Source organism: Pezoporus flaviventris, unplaced genomic scaffold, assembly GCF_033815535.1.
Source record: "Pezoporus flaviventris isolate CSIRO_AGI_PZ_B2104156 unplaced genomic scaffold, CSIRO_AGI_Pfla_v1 ptg000025l, whole genome shotgun sequence".
Classification (NCBI taxonomy): Eukaryota; Metazoa; Chordata; class Aves; order Psittaciformes; family Psittacidae; genus Pezoporus; species Pezoporus flaviventris.
The window spans coordinates 28,901,738-28,926,635 of NW_026892573.1; the positions used below are offsets into that span (position 1 = coordinate 28,901,738).

General features: G+C 37.4%; 1 protein-coding gene across 37 annotated transcripts in view; it reads right to left on the reverse strand.

Annotated features, from left to right (window-relative positions):
* Nucleotides 1-24,898, reverse strand: part of DLG2 (discs large MAGUK scaffold protein 2) — a 998,920-nt gene that overhangs the window by 360,630 nt on the left and 613,392 nt on the right. For 22 of the 37 annotated variants that reach the window (XM_061457957.1, XM_061457959.1, XM_061457946.1 and 19 more), the window contains 2 exons: nt 22,527-22,586; nt 11,966-12,016 (listed from right to left, as the gene is read on the reverse strand). In XM_061457957.1, the coding sequence (XP_061313941.1) occupies nt 11,966-12,016; nt 22,527-22,586 (111 nt within the window). The remainder of the gene's footprint in view (nt 1-11,965; nt 12,017-22,526; nt 22,587-24,898) is intronic. The other 15 variants (XM_061457958.1, XM_061457960.1, XM_061457954.1 and 12 more) reach the window with 1 other exon arrangement.

Sequence of the window (24,898 nt, forward strand, 5' to 3'; positions counted from 1 at the left end):
TCCTAGTAGATCTATAGATTTCCCCTGAGAAAGGTTAATATGAAATCTCTAAGCATATTCATTATAGCGTAAGTTGCATAGATATAGCATGTCTCTCTGCTTAAAAATCCAATTATGATTTCAATATTCAGTGGTTTAGTTATATGTTTATTGACAAAAACATGTATAAGTACCTCACTGTGTAATGCAGCCCTGCTTCTGCTTTGGAAATATATTATAAATATTTATTTGTCAAATATCTAGTTTAGAATGACAGTTGCCAATGTTTTGTGTAAGCTAACTATTCATATTACATTTCTTATCCCTAAATACATATTAGATGCACATATTTTTCCATTTCTGAAAATTCAGGGGACATTTAAAGAATATAAAATTGTCATGTTTTTTCTCATTTTTCCTAAACTTCTGTAAGGGTTACACTGCTAGTAAGACCCCTGATATCAATGGAATAGGTATTTTTCCCTGTGTATTCTTCAAAGTGGACTTCAATAAGGAGGCTGCTAGACTACAGATTAGGATGTGTGCATTTTCAGGCTAGCACTTTTACAACTGGCCTGCCTGTGTTTCAAGTTTCCCCACTGTGAAATATAATGAAAATAGGTACACCATCATCATCACTGTCAATAAAACTATTTGCACTTTAAAGCATTATTTAACATCAGTAAAGATTACAGTTATGAGCTCATAGTATATTTTAGTTTATCTCTTTTTTTCTTCCTTATACAGTTTAATTCCTGTTAATGATAACCTAATGATATCCTGTAATGATGAGGATGATCCGGGGACTGGAGCACCTCCCATATGAAGATAGGTTGAGAAAGTTGGGGCTGTTCAGCCTGGAGAAGAGAAGGCTGCGTGGGGACCTCATAGCAGCCTTCCAGTATGTGAAGGGGGCCTATAGGGATGCTGGAGAGGGACGTGCATTGTGCTCCAAGTGCAACCTGCTGAATTCTGCAAAATTAAAAACCACTACAAAAATATAAATTATTCATAGAATTCAGTCAGAATTCATATATCGCATTAAGCTGCATGAGGTGAATTTCAAGCTATGCTTGAGACTCACCAGCTAGGTCAAATTCTTAGGGTAACACAGCATAAAACATGCATAAGAAGCATAGAATTGCTTTTCAACTACTTACAGCTTCAGCATACCTGGAATTACCTTACCCATTTGACATTTACTTGCTGTTTTAAACATGGGGACAAATTTGAGAGGAAATGGTCTATATCATCTAATTCTACATATTACAAAGCGGTCCATTGTTCTTCCAAAAGCACTTTGCAAAAAAAGTATATACCACATCAGTTCTCAGCCCTCATTTGATGAAAGAGCTTTCCTTTCCTTTACAGTCAGAGAGCAGCTGGATGATAGTTGTAAGTGGAAGACAAATGGTCTTCTGGCTGCTTCAAATGTAACTGCATAAGATTAGAAAATAACTGCAATGCTGCATCCAAAAAGCAGATTAGAAATTTGTATTGTGATACTGTACTACTATGTTATGACGCACAGCAAGGACAGTTGTGGAATCCAGTCTGGGTAAGTCAGCAGGTTATTTCCTCCTTTTTTCCTGCCTATTTATCTTCATCGTTGCTATGTCATTCCCTACCCAAGTGGCATACTGATTCCTCAAGGTTGAGTGGCCCTAATTTAAGCGTTACAATTGATTCCAAATTAATAACAAAAATGAAAGGCAATTTTCTGCAATGCAAAACACTGCATTTCTGAGAAGACAAATCCAGTACATCAAAGATGCCTTTTAAAAAGGCCTGCATCGAAAATGACCACCTTTGTTGCAAGATGATTATCATTTCCAGAATGAGTCATTTTCTACTAGCAAACTGAGACTCATCATTCCCATTTATTTAGATGTACATTTCAGTTTAAATCCACATATTATTTGTCAGTGCCAATTGCAAAACTAAGTGAAAACTGAGTCAAACCCCTGCTTTGTAGCGCTTTAGTTTGTCATATTTTTTTCTGTGTTGCTTTCTCAATCTTTCTGCAAGAAGATCCCTACATTCTTTCTTGGAAAAGACAGAATTCCAGACACACATTAATTCTTTTTAGTGTACACATACCTTCCTATTAGCTCTCCAGAAGCTTTTATTCAGAAGTGGTATGTTTATTTGGAATTCACGCTTGCAGCTCTGCTCATTAGTCACTAGTGCTGATTGATGTGAAGCATCGCAGGGTAGGACACTTCAGGTTTGCTTAGGTAATAACACTCAGACTGATTTCTGCAAGTAGGCTTTTTGTGCCAGTTTGAAAAAGCAGAACTGTGTGGTGCAGAATACCCTTTAGTTTGCACTTCCTGGAAATAAGGATGCTATCCAAGCCCTCAGAACACCCCTAAATCTGTGCTGAACTCTCAAATCAATAAAGGATTTATACCTGCAAAGTTATTTCCAGATGAAATTATTGTCAAATGACTGCAGAGATGCTAAGCTGGAGGGAAAAGGTATTCTTGTCCTGCACCAGCCTGGAGGATGAGGATACAGCTCCAAAAAGCTGCCCGGCTTCAGAAAAAGCTTTTTTTCTTTAGAAAAACATTACCTATTTAATAATACTTAATACAACTTAAGTATCTGTTTCAGAAATGGCAGTATTCTGCAAGTTGTAATCTAAAATCTCTGCAAGCCATTGCAATTTGCACCTGTACAGAGAATTTCAGTCTGCCTGTATTACATTGCTATCCTGGGATGGCACAAGACACCCCTGTGATGCTTCTGGCTCTCCTTTCCCTGGCAAGGCAGCTTCACAGCCAGTCTGCATTAGATGCTCACATTCCAGTCACCAAACAGGAGTGAGATAAAGCATGGACTTAGTCATCTAAGGATAATAGAGTAAATAAGCTGAAAGGCCACATCCTAAAGAGTTACATCTAAAATAAAGGCAATTTTCATGTAAAGCCATAAATAATACAAAAATGCAGCAGAATTACTCACTGCAAACTATCTGGTGAGAATAAGTGAGTTCGGAAATGAGAGAAAGGCAATAAATAAATGGTATTACCTGAAAAATAAAATGTCAATATAATAATTTAAAAGAAACAGCAGCAGAATGCTGCCTCTAGGCAGCTATGACTTGCATAAAATAACTTTTTGCATAATAAGTATCTCAAGGTCTCAGTGATCTTGGCCAAGTTAAAGGGATAGCTTTTAAGTAGATATGAATAATCCTTTTACCTGGACTCACATAGGCGGGTTTTGAACTCTTAAATGCTACTTAACTTTTCAACTTTTCTTCATATTTGATATAGAATATACAAGATTTTTCCTGCACTTGATTTTTGTTTCGATCACTTTTAGATTACTTCCTAGTATTGTGTCAGTGCCTTCTTTCTAGTATCTGTATTTTCTACTGACATGCTTTTCCTGAACAAATTCCCTGAAGTTTTCACTGCAGAGAGAGTAAGTAACTTCAGGCTTGCAATCCAGTATATTGGACAATGAAATTTCTTTTACTCCTCTGGGAACAAAATGACTCAGTGTGTCGAGTGACTCTGATTGAATTTCAAAAGAATATATCAAACAATCTCCAGTTTTCTTCTTCTTCAAATTATTTTGAAAACACAGTGAGATTTCATAACCAAATATTCAGTAATTTAAAATTGCTCACACAACAGGAAAACTCTCCTCATCTTCCCTGGACCTGAGGACTCATTGAAACAAATTGTGAACCCTTCATCCAAGGATTTCATTTAGAGTATTGCGCACAGTTCTGGTGTCTTCAACATAAAAAGGACATGGAACTGTTGGAACAAGTCCAGAGGAGGCCACGAGGATGATCAGGGGACTGGAACACCTCCCGTATGAAGACAGGCTGAGAAAGTTGGGGCTGTTCAGCCTGGAGAAGAGAAGGCTGCGTGGAGACCTCATAGAAGCCTTCCAGTATCTGAAGGGGGCCTATAGGGATGCTGGGGAGGGACTCTTCATCAGGGACTGTAGAATAGGACAAGCAGTAGTGGGTTCAAACTTAAAAAGAGGAAGTTTAGCTTGGATATAAGGAAGAAATTCTTTCCTGTTAGGGTGCTGAGGCACTGGAATGGGTTGCCGAGGGAGGTTGTGAATGCTCCATCCCTGTCAGTGTTCAAGGCCAGGTTGGACAGAGCCTTGGGTGACATGGTTTAGTGTGAGGTGTCCCTGCCCATGGCAGGGGGGTTGGAGTTAGATGATCTTAAGGTCCTTTCCAACCCTAACTATTCTATGATCCTATGAAATACCCAGAAACCCCAGTGTGAGTTACTAAAACCAGTGAATACATAGACATTAAAAAATGAATATACAAATGAATAAAAGCCTAATTCACAGTGATATTCTTTGCCTTGGAAAGCTTGAATTATTGAGTGCAAATCCAAATTACATTTTTTTTTCTCTATCTGAAATATAAAGCTAGCCCACATGCATGGGAAGGGACATCCTTCTCTGAGATAATGCCCTCAGAGGAGTTTAAATAGCATTGCAGTGATAAATCCAAGGAAATACACTATTCTGATTTAACTGAGCTAGCACCCATGCAATATTTTTCAGACACTGAGATTTAAAGCAAAATTTTAAGATAACAGTACGAAGATATGAATTTCTTTGATAGGCACCCAGAGGGAGCTAAATGTATAGAATTATTTCATCTTCTTCTCCTAATCACAGTGTAGCAGTTAATTTTTTTCCCTAGTCACTTATAGCTTGCCCTCCTCCTTCACCTCTCTTTTTGTAGCTTTGCAGCTTTTCTATTGTGACTACAGGGATGCAAAGTGCTGCCATGCCACAGCTGGGAAAGAATTCACCCTCTGCACAGCTGTAGCAATGATGAATTACAGGGCAAGTCTTCCTTATAAAAAAGAGGTAAAAAAAGACATGCTTTTTACTGTTTGCCCTGGATAACTCAAATTCTTCTGGCACTGCATATTCTGAAGCAGTCCAGACCATCCCTGTCTGTAGAGGTTGTTAAACAGATGAGTCCTCCTAGTCCTGCTACTGCTTTGGGACAGGTATGGGCAGCACACCTATTCTTGACCGCACTCAACCTGTAGCAATGCAACTGTCAATAGCAATAGGAATAAATAAAAATGTTTTGTTCACATCTCCAAGCGGGATATAATAGTAGAAAGTTGTTCCTTCACTTCTTTAGCCAATAATCATCAGTAAGACAGTTACATGGGTTTACTGAGTTTCCAGTCCCACTCAGTGAATGTGGAGAATGACAGTTAACAACACTGGGCAGGAGCTTCTCTCCCCCCAAAAGATACAGCCCTCCATGTCCCAGCTCTTCTGCCTTTCCACACGTGCTCCAGACTGGCACATTTCAGATCTCTTACAAACACAGGTGAAACAGATCCCCCCAATACACACTGATCTCTACAACCAGGAAGAGTTTCAGCATATAATGACTGTCTGACAGAATAAGAACAAAGAACGAAGTTTTCCAGCGATTAGTTATATTTTGGGTGCCCAATTAGGGCTGCTCTGAGGTGACAAAGTCACATGCTTTGTGTGAGCAATGTTACAAGAAAATCAGACCGTTCCAAGGAACCTTAATTTAGGTCAATGAACTAAAGCAACCAAATTCTGCAGTTGCTTTGGAAAAGGTTGACCTGGTATTTCAGTGTCGCATTAGCAGGACTGCACACCAGGATCCTTCATCTCCTTTCATCAGCTTTCTCCTGCACAACCAAAGGTCAAAGCAAAATCTGGTAAGGTACAAGAGACAAAAGGAGAACACGGGCCTTAATTGCATCCAGAGACCAGAAAGTCTGCCCTTTCCAATGCTTACAACCTCTCTGAAGGTAAACCGCAGCCACAGACACATGTGCCTATCAGTGTCAACTTTAAGCTGAGATGTAGTTGGAATTAGAAAGCATAAGAGAATTTCCTGCACAGTGATTGCATACACTACACTTTCCAAGGATATTTCTTATTTTTGCTTTCCAGTTTACAGAACTATGTGTGGCACATAAAGGGCAAAGACTTTGCATAGATACCCAAGAGATCAGTTTTTCAAACTGGCTGCACAAGAACAAAAAAGATGAGATTCATGTTTTCTGTTTGCTGATAACTCTGCTTCCTACATAGATACTTCTGCCTCTTCTTGTGGGCAGACTGTGGCCCCTTCCAGAAAGATTCCTGTGGGTGTACCTTACTGCAATAAACACCCATAGGCCACTATTCTACTATAAACTTGATACAAGCTAGTCAGTAAGAAAGATGCTGCCTTTGAATTATAATTCATTTCAGTCTGAGGCTGCAAGAATAACCACCACTTACTCTCACTTAGGAAGCAGGCAGAACCTAGCAAAGAAGAAACATAATAAGGGCACCCAGTGAGAAAGCTTTCAACAGTGAATATATACAGTTCTGTAAAATGAACACTCAGAGAGCAAGACTGTGTTTGGAGGAGCTCAGCAGGTACCCGAGGGATACTTGCTTTAAAAGATTTACTTTCTCCTGTTGGAAGATGTCAGACCACTCCACTGGGGCTGTTGATGGTTGGATATTGATTTGTGTACTCTGGGTTCTCAAAAGGCACAGGTCTACAGAATAAGCTTTTAAGCACTGAAAATACCTTTTCCTAGTGGCCATTTCTTGACCACTCACCTTCACTCTGTTATTTCTGAAACATACAAAGGAGGATTTTCCTGGCACCGCAATGTCCTACCATCTTGTACTTGAGAGTTCAAAGCTTATTAACGCATGAACAACTGGTGTCTAACGCCTTATAAAAAGGCAGAAAACAGATACATTACTCTAAAGGTGAAAAACTTATTTCCCAGACATACAAGCAAACAGCAGATAAAGAGCTGAATATGTGCCAGCAATGTGCACTCACAGCCCAGAAAGCCCTGTACTGCATCACAAGAAGCGTGCCCAGCAGATCGAAGGAGGTGATGCTCCCCCCTTTACTGTACTCTGGTGAGACCCCCCCTGCAGTCCTATGTCCAGCTCTGAGGCAACAACACAAGAAGGATGTGGAGCTGTTGGAGCGAGTCCAGAGGAGGCCACAGAGGTGCTGCGACAGCTGGAGCAGCTCTGCTCCAGAGCCAGGCTGGGAGAACTGGGCTGGTAAAGACTGGAGACGAGAAGGCTGCTTAAGGGGAGACCTTATTGTGGCCTTTCAGTACTTTAATGGGGGCCTACAAGAAATATGGGGAAAGTCTGTTTAGCAAGGCCTGTTCCAGCAGGAGAAGGGGTAATGATTTTAAACTAAAAGAGGGTAGATTCAGACTAGATACAAAAAAGCAAGCTTTTCTAATGAAGGTATAGAAACACTGGCCCAGGCTGCCCAGAGAGGTGGTAGGTGCCCCATCCCTGGAAACATTCAAGGTCAAGTTGGATGGGGTTTTGAGCAACCTTGAAGACATTTTTGCTTATTGAAAGGGGTTTGGACTAGATGTGCTTTAATGGCTACTTCCTACCCCAACTATTCGATGACTCTTTGCTTCTATGATTCTATGGCCTCTGTTAAAACAAGAAACATAGATAGAAAAAATATTACATTGATCTGAGTAAAAATCCTTGTGTCATTGAATGCAATCCAATTCCCACTGCTTTTCAGTATTCAGTGCAAGGCACCTTATTATATTTTTGCAAACTTCTGCATTTTCATAAAAGAAATTATTGATGAAAACAGCATAATTAATAGCTCCTATTACAGTAGCAATAACTCTTAGGTTTACAAGGTACCAAAGAAAATAAAAGCCCAGGCCTCAAATAAATTCCTTACTCTACTAAAATGTACAAGAATTGCTTTTTCCATTGATTCCTCAGGGTTTTCAAATTCTATGCTGTAAGTTTACTTCTGATTACAGTTCCAGCCTTCCTCGTTGAGGTTTGAATAGACCCTGGAATGCAGTGGAAATGTGGAAACCCAACCTTTACAGAATAATAATCTTGAACTAGAAAAATAAAATCTCATGGTACTTGCTGTCACTGAAATATCAAATGAAAGCAAAGAAGAGGGAGAGAGTAGATCTTCTCTCTCTTCACTCAACAGAGCATGGGGTGGATAGAGAGCAAAATGTATCAGAGCTGTCACAGCAGACTTCAAGATGATAAATCATTATCAAGCATGATTTACTCTTATGAAATATCTTTGACCTGATTTTCTAAGGAAATCATTATGCCATGTGAGCATTCATGCCTGTCTCTCTTTCAACTGTAGCATGCCCAATAGTCAATTGCAACCAAATCTGAAAAAGTGAGGAGGAAGCAAAACAAGTTACTAAAAACTTTGTAAAACTATGTGGCTCATTTAAAACAGGGACATCCTGCAATGTAACCTGAATTGTTATCATAGGCCAGACAATCCACAGGAGTATAAAAGAAAAAGAGCCACTTTGTGCATGTCTCAGCCTTGGAAAACTTCTCAGTCAGAGCTTGACCTGTTCAGATACCAAGGTCAGTCAATCTCATGATGACAAGGCATTGCGATCTAGATGTCTTTAATTCCAGTGTTGATAGAATTTAATCTTTCCACGCAGCCTATTCCACAAAAAAAATAATATGATTTTATACAGGTAATGAAAATCTGTGTTGAAGCATCAAAAGATTCTGTGAAAACAGCTTTACTAATCATAATGACCTCTTTTTCTCTAACATCTGAAGAACAGACAAGGTTAGATGAGCAAAAAAGGAATGAGAACTGAACTCAGATGCTGAACTTGGCATGAATAGGACACGAATCATTAAGTGACCCATTGTCTGTCTTTATCCTTCTTCAAGGTAACTACTGATGTTGGATGATATTCCATCAACTTCTGTTAAAATCCTCTCTTCAGCATACCCCTCCAAGCACAGCACTGTGCCAAGGAGTCAGTCAGTTTGAACTTTTCTCCAGCTTAGAGAAGTTAGGCTAGGCTTTGTCACAGACTCTATTCAGTTTCCTCTTACACTGACCACTGATGTATAAAAGCGCATATCAGTCTTGATAGCACTGGATATATTTTCAAAGCCCTGCTGTAATGGAAGACTAACATCACTGCACTAATATGAGTCATTTTATGTAGAATTTCCTTTTCATGGTGTCTTCAATATTCAAGCTGGAGCAAGGTAATGGCTTATTTTTAGGAATTTTTTATTAGCGTGCATTTGGGCGTTGTAGTTTATTAGAAATCATCAAGTCTTGTCTACACCTGGATCTGCATTTTATGCCTGCAAGGTAGAGAAACTCACACATTCTCTGAGGTAGTTGAAGGAATTAAAACTGTATTTTTTATTATTATTTTGAGAAAAGAATTTTTTTGATTTCCCTTAAATGTGTTACTCGAGTAGGTTCTTTTGAGAGCTCTAAAGGAGGAGCACTTATTTAGCAGTGATCCTTGTGGGGATCAGGGATTGGTGATGGTACCTGATAAGTGGCTGGCACAGCTGAAGAGTGAAAAGATAAGAGCATGTCCCTAAGGAGGAAGCTGGCAGAGGGGCTATTTAAAACTTCCTTACCTCCTGGAACAGCACTAATCACAGCTTTAAGGTGGATCTGCCTCAAATTCACCATTTTTGTGAGCTCTCACTGAAGTCTTTTAAGCTCAAATCCCCAAGTCTTGTTAAACTGTAAACTAGGACGTAACATTTTAAATAGAAACAACTGAACAACATTATGTCAAAGAGCAAAAATAAAGCTTTCTACACTAGCTGACTGTATCCTTGCAGTCATTTCTTGGTATGCCAGCTGGGTCTCGGGCAGCTCAGTGATGCTCAGCAAGCTCTGCACTGTTCATCCCGCCAATCCCTTAGCAGAGTTTCCTTTGGGCATTTCTGAGACCCTGCTGATCTGTTCCTGAGCTCCACATGGGACACATTCTGCCAACATGCACACAGCAGTTCTATGTTACCCCAAGGGATGGAACCACCTCTTCATCCTGAGGCAAGGTTCATACCAAAGGCAGTAATTCCTCAGGAATACATCCCACAGATTCATGTCACCTATTGATGAAAGTGACCTCCTACAATTAAATTCATGGTGTCCTTGCAAAGTCTATAGAAACTGAAGTAATCAATCCTTTACCACCTTCCCTTTCAGTCTGCTACATAAAAAAAAGCAGGAAAGAGTGCAAAAGCCCTACTATATCTTCAACCAATTTATCTTTTACATTGTAAAATCCTTTAAATTATACTGACTTTTTAAAAATGTGGATAAATGTCATGAAGAAAATATCTGATGGTTTTGGGATGCAGAAATCTATAACTTGGATAACTGGACTAAAATGGAGTTTATTGCAAACTGTTTGATATGGGCAAACTACATTTTTATCTCTCAACAGCAGGAACCTTAATACATTTTGCAGCTTTGCCATTAAGTACAGAGAGATGATTTTTCCATCTAATTTCTAAAAGCAGTTTTGTGGAAGAAAATGGGTAATCAACACGGAGAATGCCTTTCTTCTGAAAATGCTTTTAGTCTAATATAAATGACAGCTATTTAAAGGCAATCACTTGTGTTTTATATCTCACACAAAAACCAGCAGACACAGTACCCTGCCTTTGACACAAAACACTGATACATGTGACAGAACATTTCAAGCAGTAACAATCAGAAACCATAGATTCAGCAGCATCCAGAAAACAACTGAAATATCCTCCATTTTTTGCTATTGTTGTTCAGTTTTGTAACTTATATTGTGCTGTATTATGTTGTGAATAACTAATTATCTGCATCGCACAGGTTCAGGTGATGAAAATCACATTCATTGTTCAATATGTACATTGATAACTTACACATCTGTTAAAAATAAAGTGGTTTTCAAGATATCACCCAGGAGGCATTCTGTTCTGTTCAGTGACCTTTGGAAACTCTAGTCCAATGAATAACTAGTGATGCGCAAGTAAGTTGAGAGACAGTAGATAAAAAGTGCCTATAACCTTACATGTTATCTGTTACAAGGATAGCTATGGTAAAAAGATATATTGCTGTTTCATAATCTGTCAGAGAGAGAAAATCAGTGAGAATATAAGCTTTTATCGCTTTAAATTGAATAGTTATGGAATTTATTATCCTGGACAATTAAAAATATAACATGGAGAAAAAGTGCAATGAATTGTATAATCTAAGTATCTAATTTAATGGTATTTTACTACCTTACAGGCATTTGTTCATATGTCATCAGTCACATCTTGGTAAATCCGGCCTTGCCTTCAAACGTTTTATGTAGAAAGAAGCTTAACTGTGTTTGCTTCAAGATGGAAAAACTTCATATTAGCAGAATGCTGGTAGAATATTGAAGGAATTCAGCAATGACAATCTTGCATCCATTGGAAATCTCTGTAAGCACTATGATGCATGACAAATCTTAGACCTTCTTTTTTACACAATATATGGCCATCTGGTTTTGATCCTGAGGCAAAGAAAGTCTGCAGTCTAAGGAAAATTACATAACCAAAAGCCAAGGAAAACCCACCAAATCCAAGAAGATGGGATGCAGCACAAAGTTTAACTATTTCTTTTTCCTTTTTTGAGACTTTTAAACCACACTACCACCAGTCTTCACTGCCAGCTCTGATTATAGCTCATGTAATTTGGACATCCATAAACGTGCCTGTACACATAGATACGGCCTATAGACAATAAAAAACACTTTTGCAATTCTTGTTCTATAGTAGAGAAAATAGATGTCTTCCATTATGCACACATGCGAAGAAATTAAGATTAAATGAGATTAGACACCACAATTCCATGCCACAAGCTAAGTCACATGGGCTTTTCCCAATAATCATATGCCTAGTTAAGCGTCTCTATAGTTATGGCGAAAAAGAGCCTGGATACTGGTCTGCAAGTAGCTACATCTGAAACTTCTTAAAAACATGAAATGCATATCCTGTAGTATCACCCACATTTTTATTGTTTAGAATAAAGAGCAGACATCTTTAATTAAAATGCAAATAATTTTATTCTTAGCCATTTTTAATTCCATAATTAATTGCATTATTTTTTATATAGATTATTTTTTCCTATAAGAGAAGAAAAATGTACACTTACCCTCTCCAAAGTAATTTCTTCAAATTCATATTCAATTTCTGTTCCATTGACCTACAGAAAATGAAAACAGAAAATTCCTTAAATGCATATGGAAAGTATTTTGATAGGGATATTGTACAGATATCCCAGTATGATCAGTTTACATGATGAACATGTAGGTGAGGCTACCTAAATTATAGCCTGCTTAGCTCTTTTTTGTCTTGAATGGCATGTAATCAAGCCTATGAACTTGAAAACAGTAACAGTTCAGTATGTGTGAAATAACAAGTCGCTCATATGATTTGACATGTGTGTTGGCACTATTTGATATAGTTGGACTTGGCACAAATGTTTAAATAGCTTCCAAGGTAATAGTTTCATGGCAAAAATAGAAGACCTGTTTCTAAAAATTGTTCCCACAAATGGAAAAGAGATTAATTATTCATTGCCATATGAGCTCCAATTTACCTTGTACTAGAAAACCAGACAGGAAATTCACAGTACTTATGTAAAAATCACTCACTGATACATACACTGAAATACATCTTGTTTACTGTATTAACCTAGGGCAAGAACATGACAGGGGACCTTTGCAAAAGACAGCTGAATGGCAAAAAGGCACAGAATGTTAATGTAATTCTTACGCTGAGTTTCAGTGTCAAAATAAATTAAACTACAAAATGTAGAGCACCAAAATGGATTGCACTGGACAAGAAATCTATCAGCTCAAGACACGACACTGATTTAAGCAGTATTGTTTCAAGAAACCTTGTTCCAGTCTGGCATAGTTTTTTTTCTGTCCCTCTAGGCAATTCACTTAACATCCCTTCCTTTGTTTCCACATTTCTTTCTCATAGTACTGCATCTGAAAATGCTACAAAAGCTGACTGTATTGTCAGGAAACTGCAGAGTAATGAAAACACTTCTATTACTAAAACCTGAGAAGAATCCAATGTCCCTCAGCTGCAGGTAGGCAGCAATTCTTTTTGATTTGGCAAGAAAATATTGATTAATCAAAAATAATAGCCATTGCCTATGAATCATGACAGTTCAGTTTTGGTGATGATAGGATGTTTCCTGGAAAATAGTTTTGCTTTATTGTTTTATTTCATTTATACTTAATGAAAAAAAATTAAGAATTGTAAGGCAAAACTGATGCCTTAGGATTGACCAAAACTTGGAGAGACAAATCTGTTATTTCTCAGAACAAGAATGTTTGTTACTACTCCCCACTCCCAGCCACTAATTTCCTGTATTAGCTTTCTAACTGCAATCAGAAAACACAGTACACAAATCATTCTTCATCTAGTCAAGCACCTTTCAAGTGTAATTACCTGCTTTGCTTGTGAATATTACAACTAGGTACATATAGCTACCAAACAAAAACTTCCTATAAATGCTACCAACTATTTAATTTGTCTGCAATTCAAGCTCCGATAAACCACAAAAACAGTAATAGAAATACAATCCTTAGAATCTACGTTCAAAAGGAAAGAGGAAGAAGGAGAGTAGTCCAAGGAAATAACTCATGCTTTACAATGAAACAAAACTACAGCATCAAGGAATAAAATATTTAATACATACATAATACCTGTGTCTTTTTTTTACATTATTACAATCTGGTAATCACACTACACTAAACCCAGATATGAACAAATATTTTACTATAGGATATTTTATAGGATATTTTCCTGGTTTATGTTACCACTTTAATGCTTTCTGCATGGACTCTTCTATTAATATAGGCAACTTACTAGGTATGAATAGCTTTATAGCTCATCCATTTCTCATCCTTTCTTGTCTAATGATAATGAAATCAAAGCTATCTATATGTCTCTGCTTTCATGAACTTCTCTTTCATCTTAGGTTGGTGGATAGCTCTGATCTGTGTCTTCAATTCCTCAGTCTTGCTCTATAAAGCTGTCTTTGCTTCACTGCTTATAATCACTTTTCCTTTGCATTAAAAACTCGTTAGTGCAGCAAAATAGGAAAAAGCAGGACATGAGAAGTGAGCAATCTCTGTATAGAGATGAAAGGGGAAAAAGCAAGCTGAATACTCAATTTGTATTTGCACACAAACTATATCTTGATTATCATCATCTGAGGAGTTTCTTTTATCATCCACAGTCACAATTCCAAAAGGGTCTTCAGTTCAAATTACCATTAATCGCAGCAGAAATCTATTACCAGGTTCCATAGCAGCAGGGTTGATACAAATTAAAAAGATGATCTTGTTCCAGTTCCTTTTATTTAAGCATATCTATCTACATATGCATTCATTGCCCTGTTTTTCTTGCTGGTCACTCAGAAGACCAACGCACTTATTTCGTAAACCATCTAATTCGATGTTGCACCTACTTAAGGCAGTTGTGATGATGCAGTATGGCATGCAATACTATTTATTGCTAGCACCATTTGATTTCATATTTAGACTCTTTGGCTGCACCAAAGCTGCTAAATCAGAGTTAATTTTCAGCCAAGTCTCAGTGCTTAAGGCTGTTTCTGTCTGGAGTCTGCTGGAAGCAAATAGTCCAGAGGTAGCCAACAGTTAAGCAGGAGAATCATGGCTCCGGTGCTGGAACTGGTTTCTCGGTCCTCTCATTTAGCAGCATATGGACATACCCTCTGTTTTTGTCTATTTTAACTTGACAGTCTCTGGCCTGACAAAGCATCTAAATAAGCTGTCTGAATGCAAAACTTCCATTTCTTGCATTTCCATGAGTTTTCTGAATTCTGCTTTTATATCAGATTGCAGCAAGAACACAGCAAACTTTCCTATGCCCTGTATGATCCTAGGCGACTATGAAAAATTCCAAACCTTTTCATATGGTTTTCTCTTCTCCTCCACAGTCAAAGAAATTATCAGCTTTTCCAAGTCATTTTGGGAATATTCTGCCCCATCTTTCAAGAGCAAAAGGTTGACACAACAAATGTCTTTAATCCTACCAAAATTTTATATTTATAATCCCGAAATGAGAGGTAGCTCTCTTTATACTCAGTGAGAAGAAACAGGCACTTCTAGGTCTTAACTCACTTCATCCTACACTAGCAATCTCAGGTAGGTTAGATGAATTGTGCCCCTGAGTTTTCCTTTCACTTTCTGTACAAATAGAGTCTAAAAATTATGTGTAGAGTTTGGTGAGCACTTGCCTTAAATCTGTTTTCTCTGTATTACTCTTACCTGTAGGCTGATAACAAAGTTCTTGCTTAAGGGATATCGTATGTCTTTCATCATTATACACCAGTGAAAGGTCAGAATGTTGGTTTAGCAGCTTTTCTGATTGCTTTTTTGGGCTTGTCTGCACCTGTAACTGGCAGCACATGCACAGCATATCCAGCACCTGCTCCCACAAGCCCAGTTAGTCTCACCCCTTCTCCAAAAGCTCATGCCAAGATCTTTTGCTGTTGGTTTCCCTCTGCGACTTGGGACACTAATATTGCCTCTCTGGAGAAAGAGTGCTCAATGCCACCTGTGACAGTAACAGGTCCAGAGGACTCGGCAGAAGATGGTAAGAAGTGCACAAGATGAGGTCCATGGGAGAATATGATCTGTAAGTCTGTATGCAAAATTTGGCTCATCCAGGAACATGTTTTATTTCCAGTGGAACAGAAAAGATGTTGACCAAGGCAATATACATAAGTGCTGCATGAGGAACAGGTCTGCATGAAACCTTTAGATAACTTTGAGGGCCTTTGTTGCCCTATTGCTCAGGAACAGCATCACCAACATACACTTCAGATGCAAGAGGGCTTCTCCGTCCCTTGACCTGACATATGTTTATTATCCAGGGTCTGATGAACTTACAGCCTCTGTAGAAGAAGTCACCAAATTCAATGAAGTCCCGCTATTTAAAGCAACTACTTGTGAAGGTGGGGTAACAGATGCCTTTTATTTACAGCTGTACCTGCTGTACTGGAGTACTCTCCCAAATTTTTGACAAGAAAATGTCTTTAAGAAAGAGATGCAATGTATACTATCTGGATTCCAGCATTCAAGAGAAATTTCCTGGTGAAGCTTGAATCACTTCTACCACTAGAGTTCACTTATCTTTCTGATATGAAAGTGCTAGCTATCTTCAGATGACACTTTCTTTTATAAGAATGAGAAAGAAGGAACAGGAACAGAGTTTTTTTTATACTTTTTTTGTGAAAAAGCTGAAATAAAGCCCAGCACAGAGAACAGCAAAATAAGGACCTGACAGACTCAGAACTGTTTGCTCCTTTCTGCAAAGAATTTGACTTTGACTTCCCAGGAAGTTTCTCTCAGTGCAGTTTTAGAATAGCATAAGCAGTTGAAGCAGTCCCTTAATGAAAATCAATTCTACAGATTGTGACAGATTCTTAAAATCCTGAAGAAAAATACCCTGTTGGGTTCTGCATTTTCACATACTCTGTCACTTTGTTAAGACATTTATAGATATATTTTTTCTCATAATAATATGATACCTTTTATACTTCTACAGTTATTTGATTTGACAGACCTGTTTACACTCAAACAAGTAAGCATTGCCTAATTCTTTCTTGCTGTACTTCACATCTACAACTGCATCCACCCACTCAATAAGATAAAGATGGCATCATATGAATTTTAATGATAAGAACTATATTACAATAGTGACAATGGCATCAAAACAGCTCCAATTTATACAACTGTAATACTTTGAAACCATTGCACCTATTCTTTCCAACAAAATTTGTCATTAGAGCTGTTTATTATGCTTAGTCTTATTTTTGAGAAGGGAACGTTTTGCTTAAAAATTACATCTGTAGACTTTTATTACAAACAAAATCCATTTTTAATTATAGTGAATCTGATATTGTTTGTCAGCTGCCTTCAAGAAAAAAACCTGCTTTTTCTACTTTAATTATCACATGCTTAGGAAGGTATTCCGCCACTGATTTTCACTCCACAGGCAAATTGTATTCTTTTGGCTGTATGGTTTCACCTGCTGCCTAACCACCCAAACCTCACCAGTATACAAGATTGCCAGATTCTTGTTGTACAAGGAACCCTAGGATGTATTTGTGCTTTAGAACTTTCCAATTGGCTGCATAATTAGGCTGGTCCATTTTACATTTCAGAAACATCAAGGCCATTTGGGTAGTTTAATGAAGATAAGGTTTAAATAGCCCTTCATGATTTCTTTATCAGCAGGACCAAAGACTGATCCTTATTGAGCCCTTTGCCATGTCCAGATTAAGGTTTTTTCTCCATTAACGTCAAAGGAAACCTGTCCTTTTGACACTGTTTTCCTAGAGCATTAAAATTTTCCTTTCTAAATGCAGACAAACATACAGAAAGCATTCTCCTGCAGTTCTGATTTCAAATATCATGATTTTGTGTTTTCAAACTGTCTGAAAGAGGCTGACAGAAAGCTTTTCATGCTAATCTTTCTTATCTACTTGAGTGCCTTTTGTGACCTTTTTATTTAAGATATGCCACATCTATTTTTACTCACAGTGCGTAACTAAGCACACTCATTGTCATCCATATTGCCTTTAGGAAACTAGGACAATATATTAAGTTTTTTGAATGAAAAGTTACCATAACCTAAAACTTTCTCATCACTATATGACTGTTCTGGTACGAAGAATGGAGAGTGAAAGACTATCTGTTGTTGAAAGAAATTTATATTTAATCAGGAATAGGTCTTACACAGTATGTGTGCACTTGATGTGTGAATCCTTGCACAGATGCCTACAGAGCACTCAACCATCAGCCATTATATGCCTTTCAGGGGAAGTATCACCCTCAACACACAATTAGAAGAGCTCCCAGAAGCCACATCCAGCTCTCGGTCAATACCTATAAAGATCTACAGCACATTCACAATCAACCTGTATCCTGCTCAAAGGGTACTTCTTTCGATCATTCTTTTCTTCTTAGATGTCTCCTATACCCTTTTCCAGGTCTTAATTTTTAGTCAGCCTTCTTCACTGTTTGTATACCATACATACACATCCTTTCCTTTCTTTTTTCCTCCCTCGCTGTTTTTTCTCCCCTTTCTGGGTTTTCTTGCTTTCATTCTCTCATTTAGCAAGTAACTATTATCACTGTTCTCTGGTTGACTCCCAGATCCCTAATTTTATCTTACCTTACCTCATATCTCAAATCTTGTTCAGAACAAAATAATGTTTTCTGTATCTATAGTGAATCACCATCCCCTAGCTCTAATCACAACTTCTTATGTCTTCACCTCATCCTCCACTGATTTGTCTTTCATTCTTTTTACATTTTTTGTTTCTTCCTTCTTCCTACCTCCAAATCTGTTCTTTTTCTCTCACAATCAGATGCACACACATACATACCAAATTGAGCACTTTATCTAATCCCACTTCATCTAAAGGATTATTTATTATTAGCTTTCCAGTTTGCCATCTTTTCCAGCTAAACTTTTAACATGATCTCCTATATACACCACAGAACAAAAGTGCCTATCTGTTTGCAAGTATAAGCACTTGATATATTTAATTCAGACCCATCACAAAACTCCCACTTTCATAAACATAATCCACTGTGCAGATTAAAGTAGAGATCACAATTTCAAATGAGGTTCGCAGTAAGTGGAAATGAAATGACATCAATGCATGAATTCTGTTTAGGCTAGCACCTCCAAGATGTACGAAATTAGTATCAGCAAAAGAAGAAGAATGCAAATTTCAGCTTTTGTGCTTACAGCTTTCTATCTTACACTAAGAGAAATTCATATGCCATCATATTAGCTTTCTAACAGGTAGGAATCTAAATTAAGGAGTCATCTAGGCTTTTTTTTTCAGGCATCAGAAGGGGCTGATTTACGCTGTGTGCCTTAGTCTTCAGTTTGAATTGCCATTCAAAGTGCCTGTCGGCCCACTGATTAAATAGAGATACTTTGACATTTAGGATTTGAATCCTTAAAAAAATAATTCTGTAAAATGTAAATTCATTATATTCCTGTATCTTAAATCTATAAGATAGATCAGTGCAGGAATTTCAAACAGTGCATTCCAGAAAACTAGAAACCGTCATTTTTTTTTTCCACTAAATTACATTCTTTCTTGTGCGATTCAGGTCATTTACTATACAGCTGCAGAAGTTTGCAGTCACTCTGCCTTTCATTTTCTTCTGTGCTTCTGCCACTGCTGACACCCTAACATATGAGTTATCATAAACACTCCATTTGTTAGGTTCCTATATCTCTGGTCCATTTCAGTTGTAGAGGAAAATCTATCAAACTTTTCAGCAGTCTGAACAGTTCATCCATTTCTGGAAATGATTTTCCTGGGCAATATTTCATTCAGTGTAAAAGATACATAAAAATGGAAAACTGCTGTTGCTTGATTGACCTTATTTCATCAACAAGGATTATAAAGTACTTGTAACTTGGGACTTACAAGGATATTTTCATAATGTTTAATACTGTAATTTGCATAATTTTATTTAAAAGGTTGATCGCTGTAGTTAGAGTGTTTAAAAGGCAGACATTAATACATAACTGGGTTGTTTGATTAATTTAAACACTTAAGATAATTTTTATCTCAGTTCTATGGAAAAATCAATAGCATACTAACTGGCAACATTTTAGGCAAGCAAATAATCAAAATAATTCACTTCATTCTTTGATATCTGTGATATGCTCATGTTGCAATTGTATAATGAAATACATAACATACATAATAAGCATTCCCCTTTTCCTCAATAACTATACAACCAAGACAATCTATTCTCTTGCAGTTTGTTAAATGATAATGTACTGTGACATATTTTTGTGCCTAAAATTATCTCCTAGTAGCTTTTTTTACCTTTGATGGTTAATACTCTATTCACTGCTCTCTGACCACACTGCTTTTGAGCAAACCATAATCAATGAATTCTCTTGGGATCTTTTCATGGGTTAACTAGCACAAGTACTGAAGGCTAAACCGTATTTTTGATAACACTGGTGCAACCCTATCGGTGCCACTGGGCTTCTACTAGTGTAACTAACATTACATTTATTCATCTGTGGAGGTACTTACACTCGCAGGAGGAGCAGACTTGAAAAAGTAAAGAAAATACTTGCAAGAATGATAAAAATGAGTAATAAGGAATATTCACATAATAAGGTATAAGTAAATTTATAGACAAATGTCCATGTATTGCACAGGAAAAACTTTTCACACATGAATCATTTGCTTTGCAAGTGCTTTTACTGCAGCAGAAAGGTTCTCTATTTCCCTTAAAATCTTGGAAGTCACTTTAGTGTACGTATGGGCAGGGAGCCACAGTCCTCTGCAGTCTACAGCTAACAGCATAGCAGAACAGCTCCCTCATGCCTAATTAATTTTGCTTCAGGAAAAAAAAAAAGACAGATAATCTGAATGGTTAAAACAAAATCAAAATGGTTTCTGCTCCTCCTCACAGCTTAGGGAAAGAAAATTGATGTAGCTGTTGTTCACAGGGATTAACAGCGCACACTGTGAGAAGCAGCTAATACAGCACCGTTGATCATCACTGGTCACATATCTAAGCCTAGCCAAAATTAAGCAAATTGTCCCAGATGTTCTCAGCTTTCTTGGTAGGAAAACCTGTTTTTTTGCATCAGTTTGAGAGAAATTTCTTCTTTTTTTTTTTCCATTAAAAAAATTTCAACTTGGGTTTAAGAAGAAAAAAATCACTTTCACCCACCTCCACGGTTTCGTTATTTCTGATACAAAGATGCGATTTTGAAAGGTGAACCTGAATGTTACCTTTGAAATAACTTTTATTCATTGCCTTAGTATTCTAAAAAAAAAAAGATATGTGCTTTTAAGGTTATCTGTTAGTGATTGCATGTAACAGCAGAGTTGCTTCACTGAAGCACTACGGAAAAAGGCAAAAGAAAGCCGGAGAAAAGTGCTGATGCATTATGCTCTTCAGAGCATACACAAAAAGCTTGCACTGCACAATAAGCTCCCACAGATGAAGAAAGTAGTGTTGGGAGAACACCTATCGCAGGAAAAAGATTCTAAGCACATTTTTAATACATTAAAATGCACAACTGCAATACAGAAATCATTTGAAAGTATTTAATGTTATGCAATACTACATTAAAATGTCAGGTATTGCATCAACTTTCAAAAGTAGAGCATAATTTACCAACTATATGAAGTCTCTTTAGTATGTTCTCCACAGGTATCCTGAAATAATCAAACCTATGATTCCAACATCTAAACTGTAAACTATTTGGCAGGAGAACTGTGGAAAATATTCTGGTTCTTACTTCAACGATATGCAATAAAGTTTGCGGTCAATGACCATCATAGGTGGATCTATGTATACGTCCTGGACATCAAATTCTCTAATATCTACTAAACAGACACTCCTGGGCTTTACTTCACTGTACATGCTCTAACATGCTTGCTCTACAGAACAAGTTTAGATTGGATATAAGGAAGAAGTTCTTTATTGTAAGGGTGGTGAAGCACTGGAATGGGTTGCCCATGGAAGCTGTGAATGCTCCATCCCTGGCATTGTTCAAAGGCCAGGTTGGACAGAGCCTTGGGTAACATAGTTTAGTGTGAAATATCCCTGCCTATGGCAGGGGGGCTGGAACTAAATGATTTTAAGGTCCTTTCCAACCCTAACTGTTCTATGATTCTTTGATTCTAAAAGCTCATCTGCACCCCCAGAAAAAACACATAAAGAGTCAATGGAGGGTGAAGGACCCCAAATAATACCCTGCCTGGCAGCTCCCAGGCTTGTCACAGGAGCCATCAGTATGTGTGTTGGTAAGTGCATAGGGGTTTGGAGAAGGGCTGCAGCTCAAGGACATGCACACTCAAGTGCCAGCATTTGGAACAGCAAGGATACAGGGCCAGATTTACCGAGTTGACCAAGTGTCTAAATCCAGCTACTGGCAATTTTCACACTATCATATGTAGGTATACATATAGATGGGTAAGGGGGACATGATGAGACTACTGGTGGTACTTTTGTTTGTAAGAGTGCTGATTGTGTCTGCGCTGTTCTGTTCAGCCACGTGTACACTTGTATATCTGTCCTGTTTGCGTATATGCTTACTGGGAGTACAGGAGCAGCTACTGGGTGGACGTTACCTCTATCAGGCTACCAAATTCACCAACCCCTTAACATCTTGTAATAATTGTATTACAGGTATTGCAAATATACTGGGGTTTGCTATCACAGACTACAACACAATGCAAGGTGAAACTGAGAAAAAAAATGGTTTAGCTTTGCAGGTTTAACGTTTATATTTCCACCAAAGCAAAAAGATTAAAAACGCGACAGGCTCATAATCTTTTTGAGTTGTTCTTCACTAAGAACTAGCAGGGAAAGAACAATGTCTAGAAAGAGAACTGGAAATAAGAAACTATGTTCAAAGTGTACATGATGGCAAACTATACCACATTAAAGCTTTAACTTGAATAAAGCAGGGGAATGCCTACAAAATATAAATTAACTAGGGTTTAGGTACAGCCAAAAATAAAAAAGATGTGAAATTCAAGAATTGGGTAAAAATAAAATATAATTTGTTTTCCTCTAATAGGTCTGCATATAGAAATAAGGTTCATTGAGACATGTAATTGGAATGGGGGTGTCCAGTCCTAGCTAAAGACCAACCTGTGTCACTGATGAGATCAGGCTCCTTAAGTCATGAGAATGGCTCCTGGAGATTGGTCCCTATTTTGAAAGAAAGATGGACATCTTTCAACAGTGTCAAGATATATGAGAAAATGTTTCATAAACTAGAATATATTTGTCTCCTTCTACATGAAAATCAAATGCCTGGCGAAAGAAAAAGGAGCACTTCTCTGACTTACTTTGCAAACAAACCTTAAAGTAATACACAATGCCTATGAAAAGAAATGAAACAGTACTGAAAACACTAGCTTCAAATTACATTTGTCCTCTGGGGGAATAACAAGATGTCATATAGACAGCTGGAAACTTTTCCAATTTGTAGAGTAACAGAGAGCATTAAGATAACAGTAATCTGCTTCTGTTAAAGAGAAAGACGATGGTAAAATCAAAGCGATCAATCAACCTTGTACTCTGCACGTTTGAAAAGCTATTATAGCTCAATAGTTTCAAGATAAACCAATGTGCTATGCTCACCTTTCTGTCACCTTTTGCAAAGTCTAAGTCTTGAATTTGGACATCATACAAAATTAGTTTTGTTATGACCACACTGCTGCCCAATTAAGCTGGGTAAAGAATGAAACAATTGCACTTGCCAAAATCCAGTGAAGTTTTTTGCCCAAATAACATAAACCATCACCTATTCATCATAATTTATGGCTAAGAAGAATCCAAGGTTTTAAACTGTTGTCATCTTTATGCAGAACAATTTACAGGCACAAATCACTTGACAGATGATTGAATATGTTAATGTAAGATATAGAAAAAGAAAAAGCACTTCAGTTGTCATTTCTTTTTATTAATAATCTCCACAGAATATAAATTTATCTTATGTAGGCTTCTTTAATTTCTATTACTCTTAAATTAAGCTAGTCCTGTATAGAAAATTATGAAAGGTGGGATTTTTAAGATCAGAAAACCAGGTATCTGTGGTACATTTGGGTTTGCTCCTATAGGGAGAAATATAGGTCATCTAAACACTGGTTAAAAACTTAATTTACCATTGAGGCTGATACATCAGATCACTGCATTAAAAGTAACATGGGTTTTTACTACATGAAATGTGGGTTAGAAATGAGTCACATTCCAAAACACAGCTTGCAATAGTGGGGACCTTTCTTCAGAATATCATAGACTCATAGAATAGTTAGGGTTGGAAAGGACCTTAAGATCATCCAGTTCCAACTCCCTGCCATGGGCAGGGACACCTCACACTAGACCATGTCACCCGAGACTATACCCAGCCTGGCCTTGAACACTGTCAGGGATGGAGCATTTATCACTTTGTGCAACGTGTGCCACCGCCTCACCATCCTCACATTAAAGAACTTCTTCCTTATATCCAACTTCCCCTAAGTTTAAGCCCATTTACTCCTTGTCCTATCACTACAGTCCCTGATGAATATTCCTGAAACTGTGCTGAAGGTGTGTTAATTTTACAGCGTGGATCAGCTAACCCTTGGCTAACAACAGGGGGAAATGTAAGAATTTTAATAGTTGATTTTGCATTTTTATTAAAGCAAGATTTATTTATATTGCTGTAGGAAAAGAGTAAGAACACACTGCAGCTATTCTAGAATTTAGCATAAATAATGTGAAAAAACCCTCCTATAAAAAACCACAATGGATAATGCTAAGAGCAATGCCTAAAAGTTTATGAGGGAAAGAAATCTTTTCTTCCCGATGTTATTACTAATGTTGCATTATGTACTTCCAGGATAATAACCTTGCCTTGGCTGAACTTTAAAAGATAGCTAGCAAAGCAAAGCAAAGTATCAGTCAATTCTAGACATAAAAAATAAATACTCTTAAAATTACAAAGGAGGATTCTCATAAAATCAATTCCAGATATATCTCATCTTAAAGGACTGAAACATCAGAGAAATTAAGCCCTTCCATTTCCAATAAGACATAAACCCAATATTTTCCTTTTCTATTTTTCATCAAAATTAGTTTTCTCTTTAATACCGAGTAGTTACTATCTCTTTCCTTCTTAGGTTATCCAAGGTCGAAGGAATATGTCCATCTTTGACAAGAGCACTCTAAATTTTGCCTAACTAATGTCTGAAGTCCACCAAAATGGAACAGGTAAACTCTTTCTGCCTTACTTAAAACTATTAAGAGAATGACATCTGCGTTAATTCTTTTACTTCTGACAGCAGCTTTCAGTTAAGATCTACACCTTCCTAAAACAACAAAATCTATCTACAAGTGCCCTGTCTCAAATCACAAAGAAATGAAGTCTATAGATAAGTAATTATTCACTTGTAGTCTTTATGCTGTGTTTCCCAATTCAGTTCAGAAATGCAACTTCATGAAAAAGTAATTCAGAATAAAATGATCACCATGCAAAA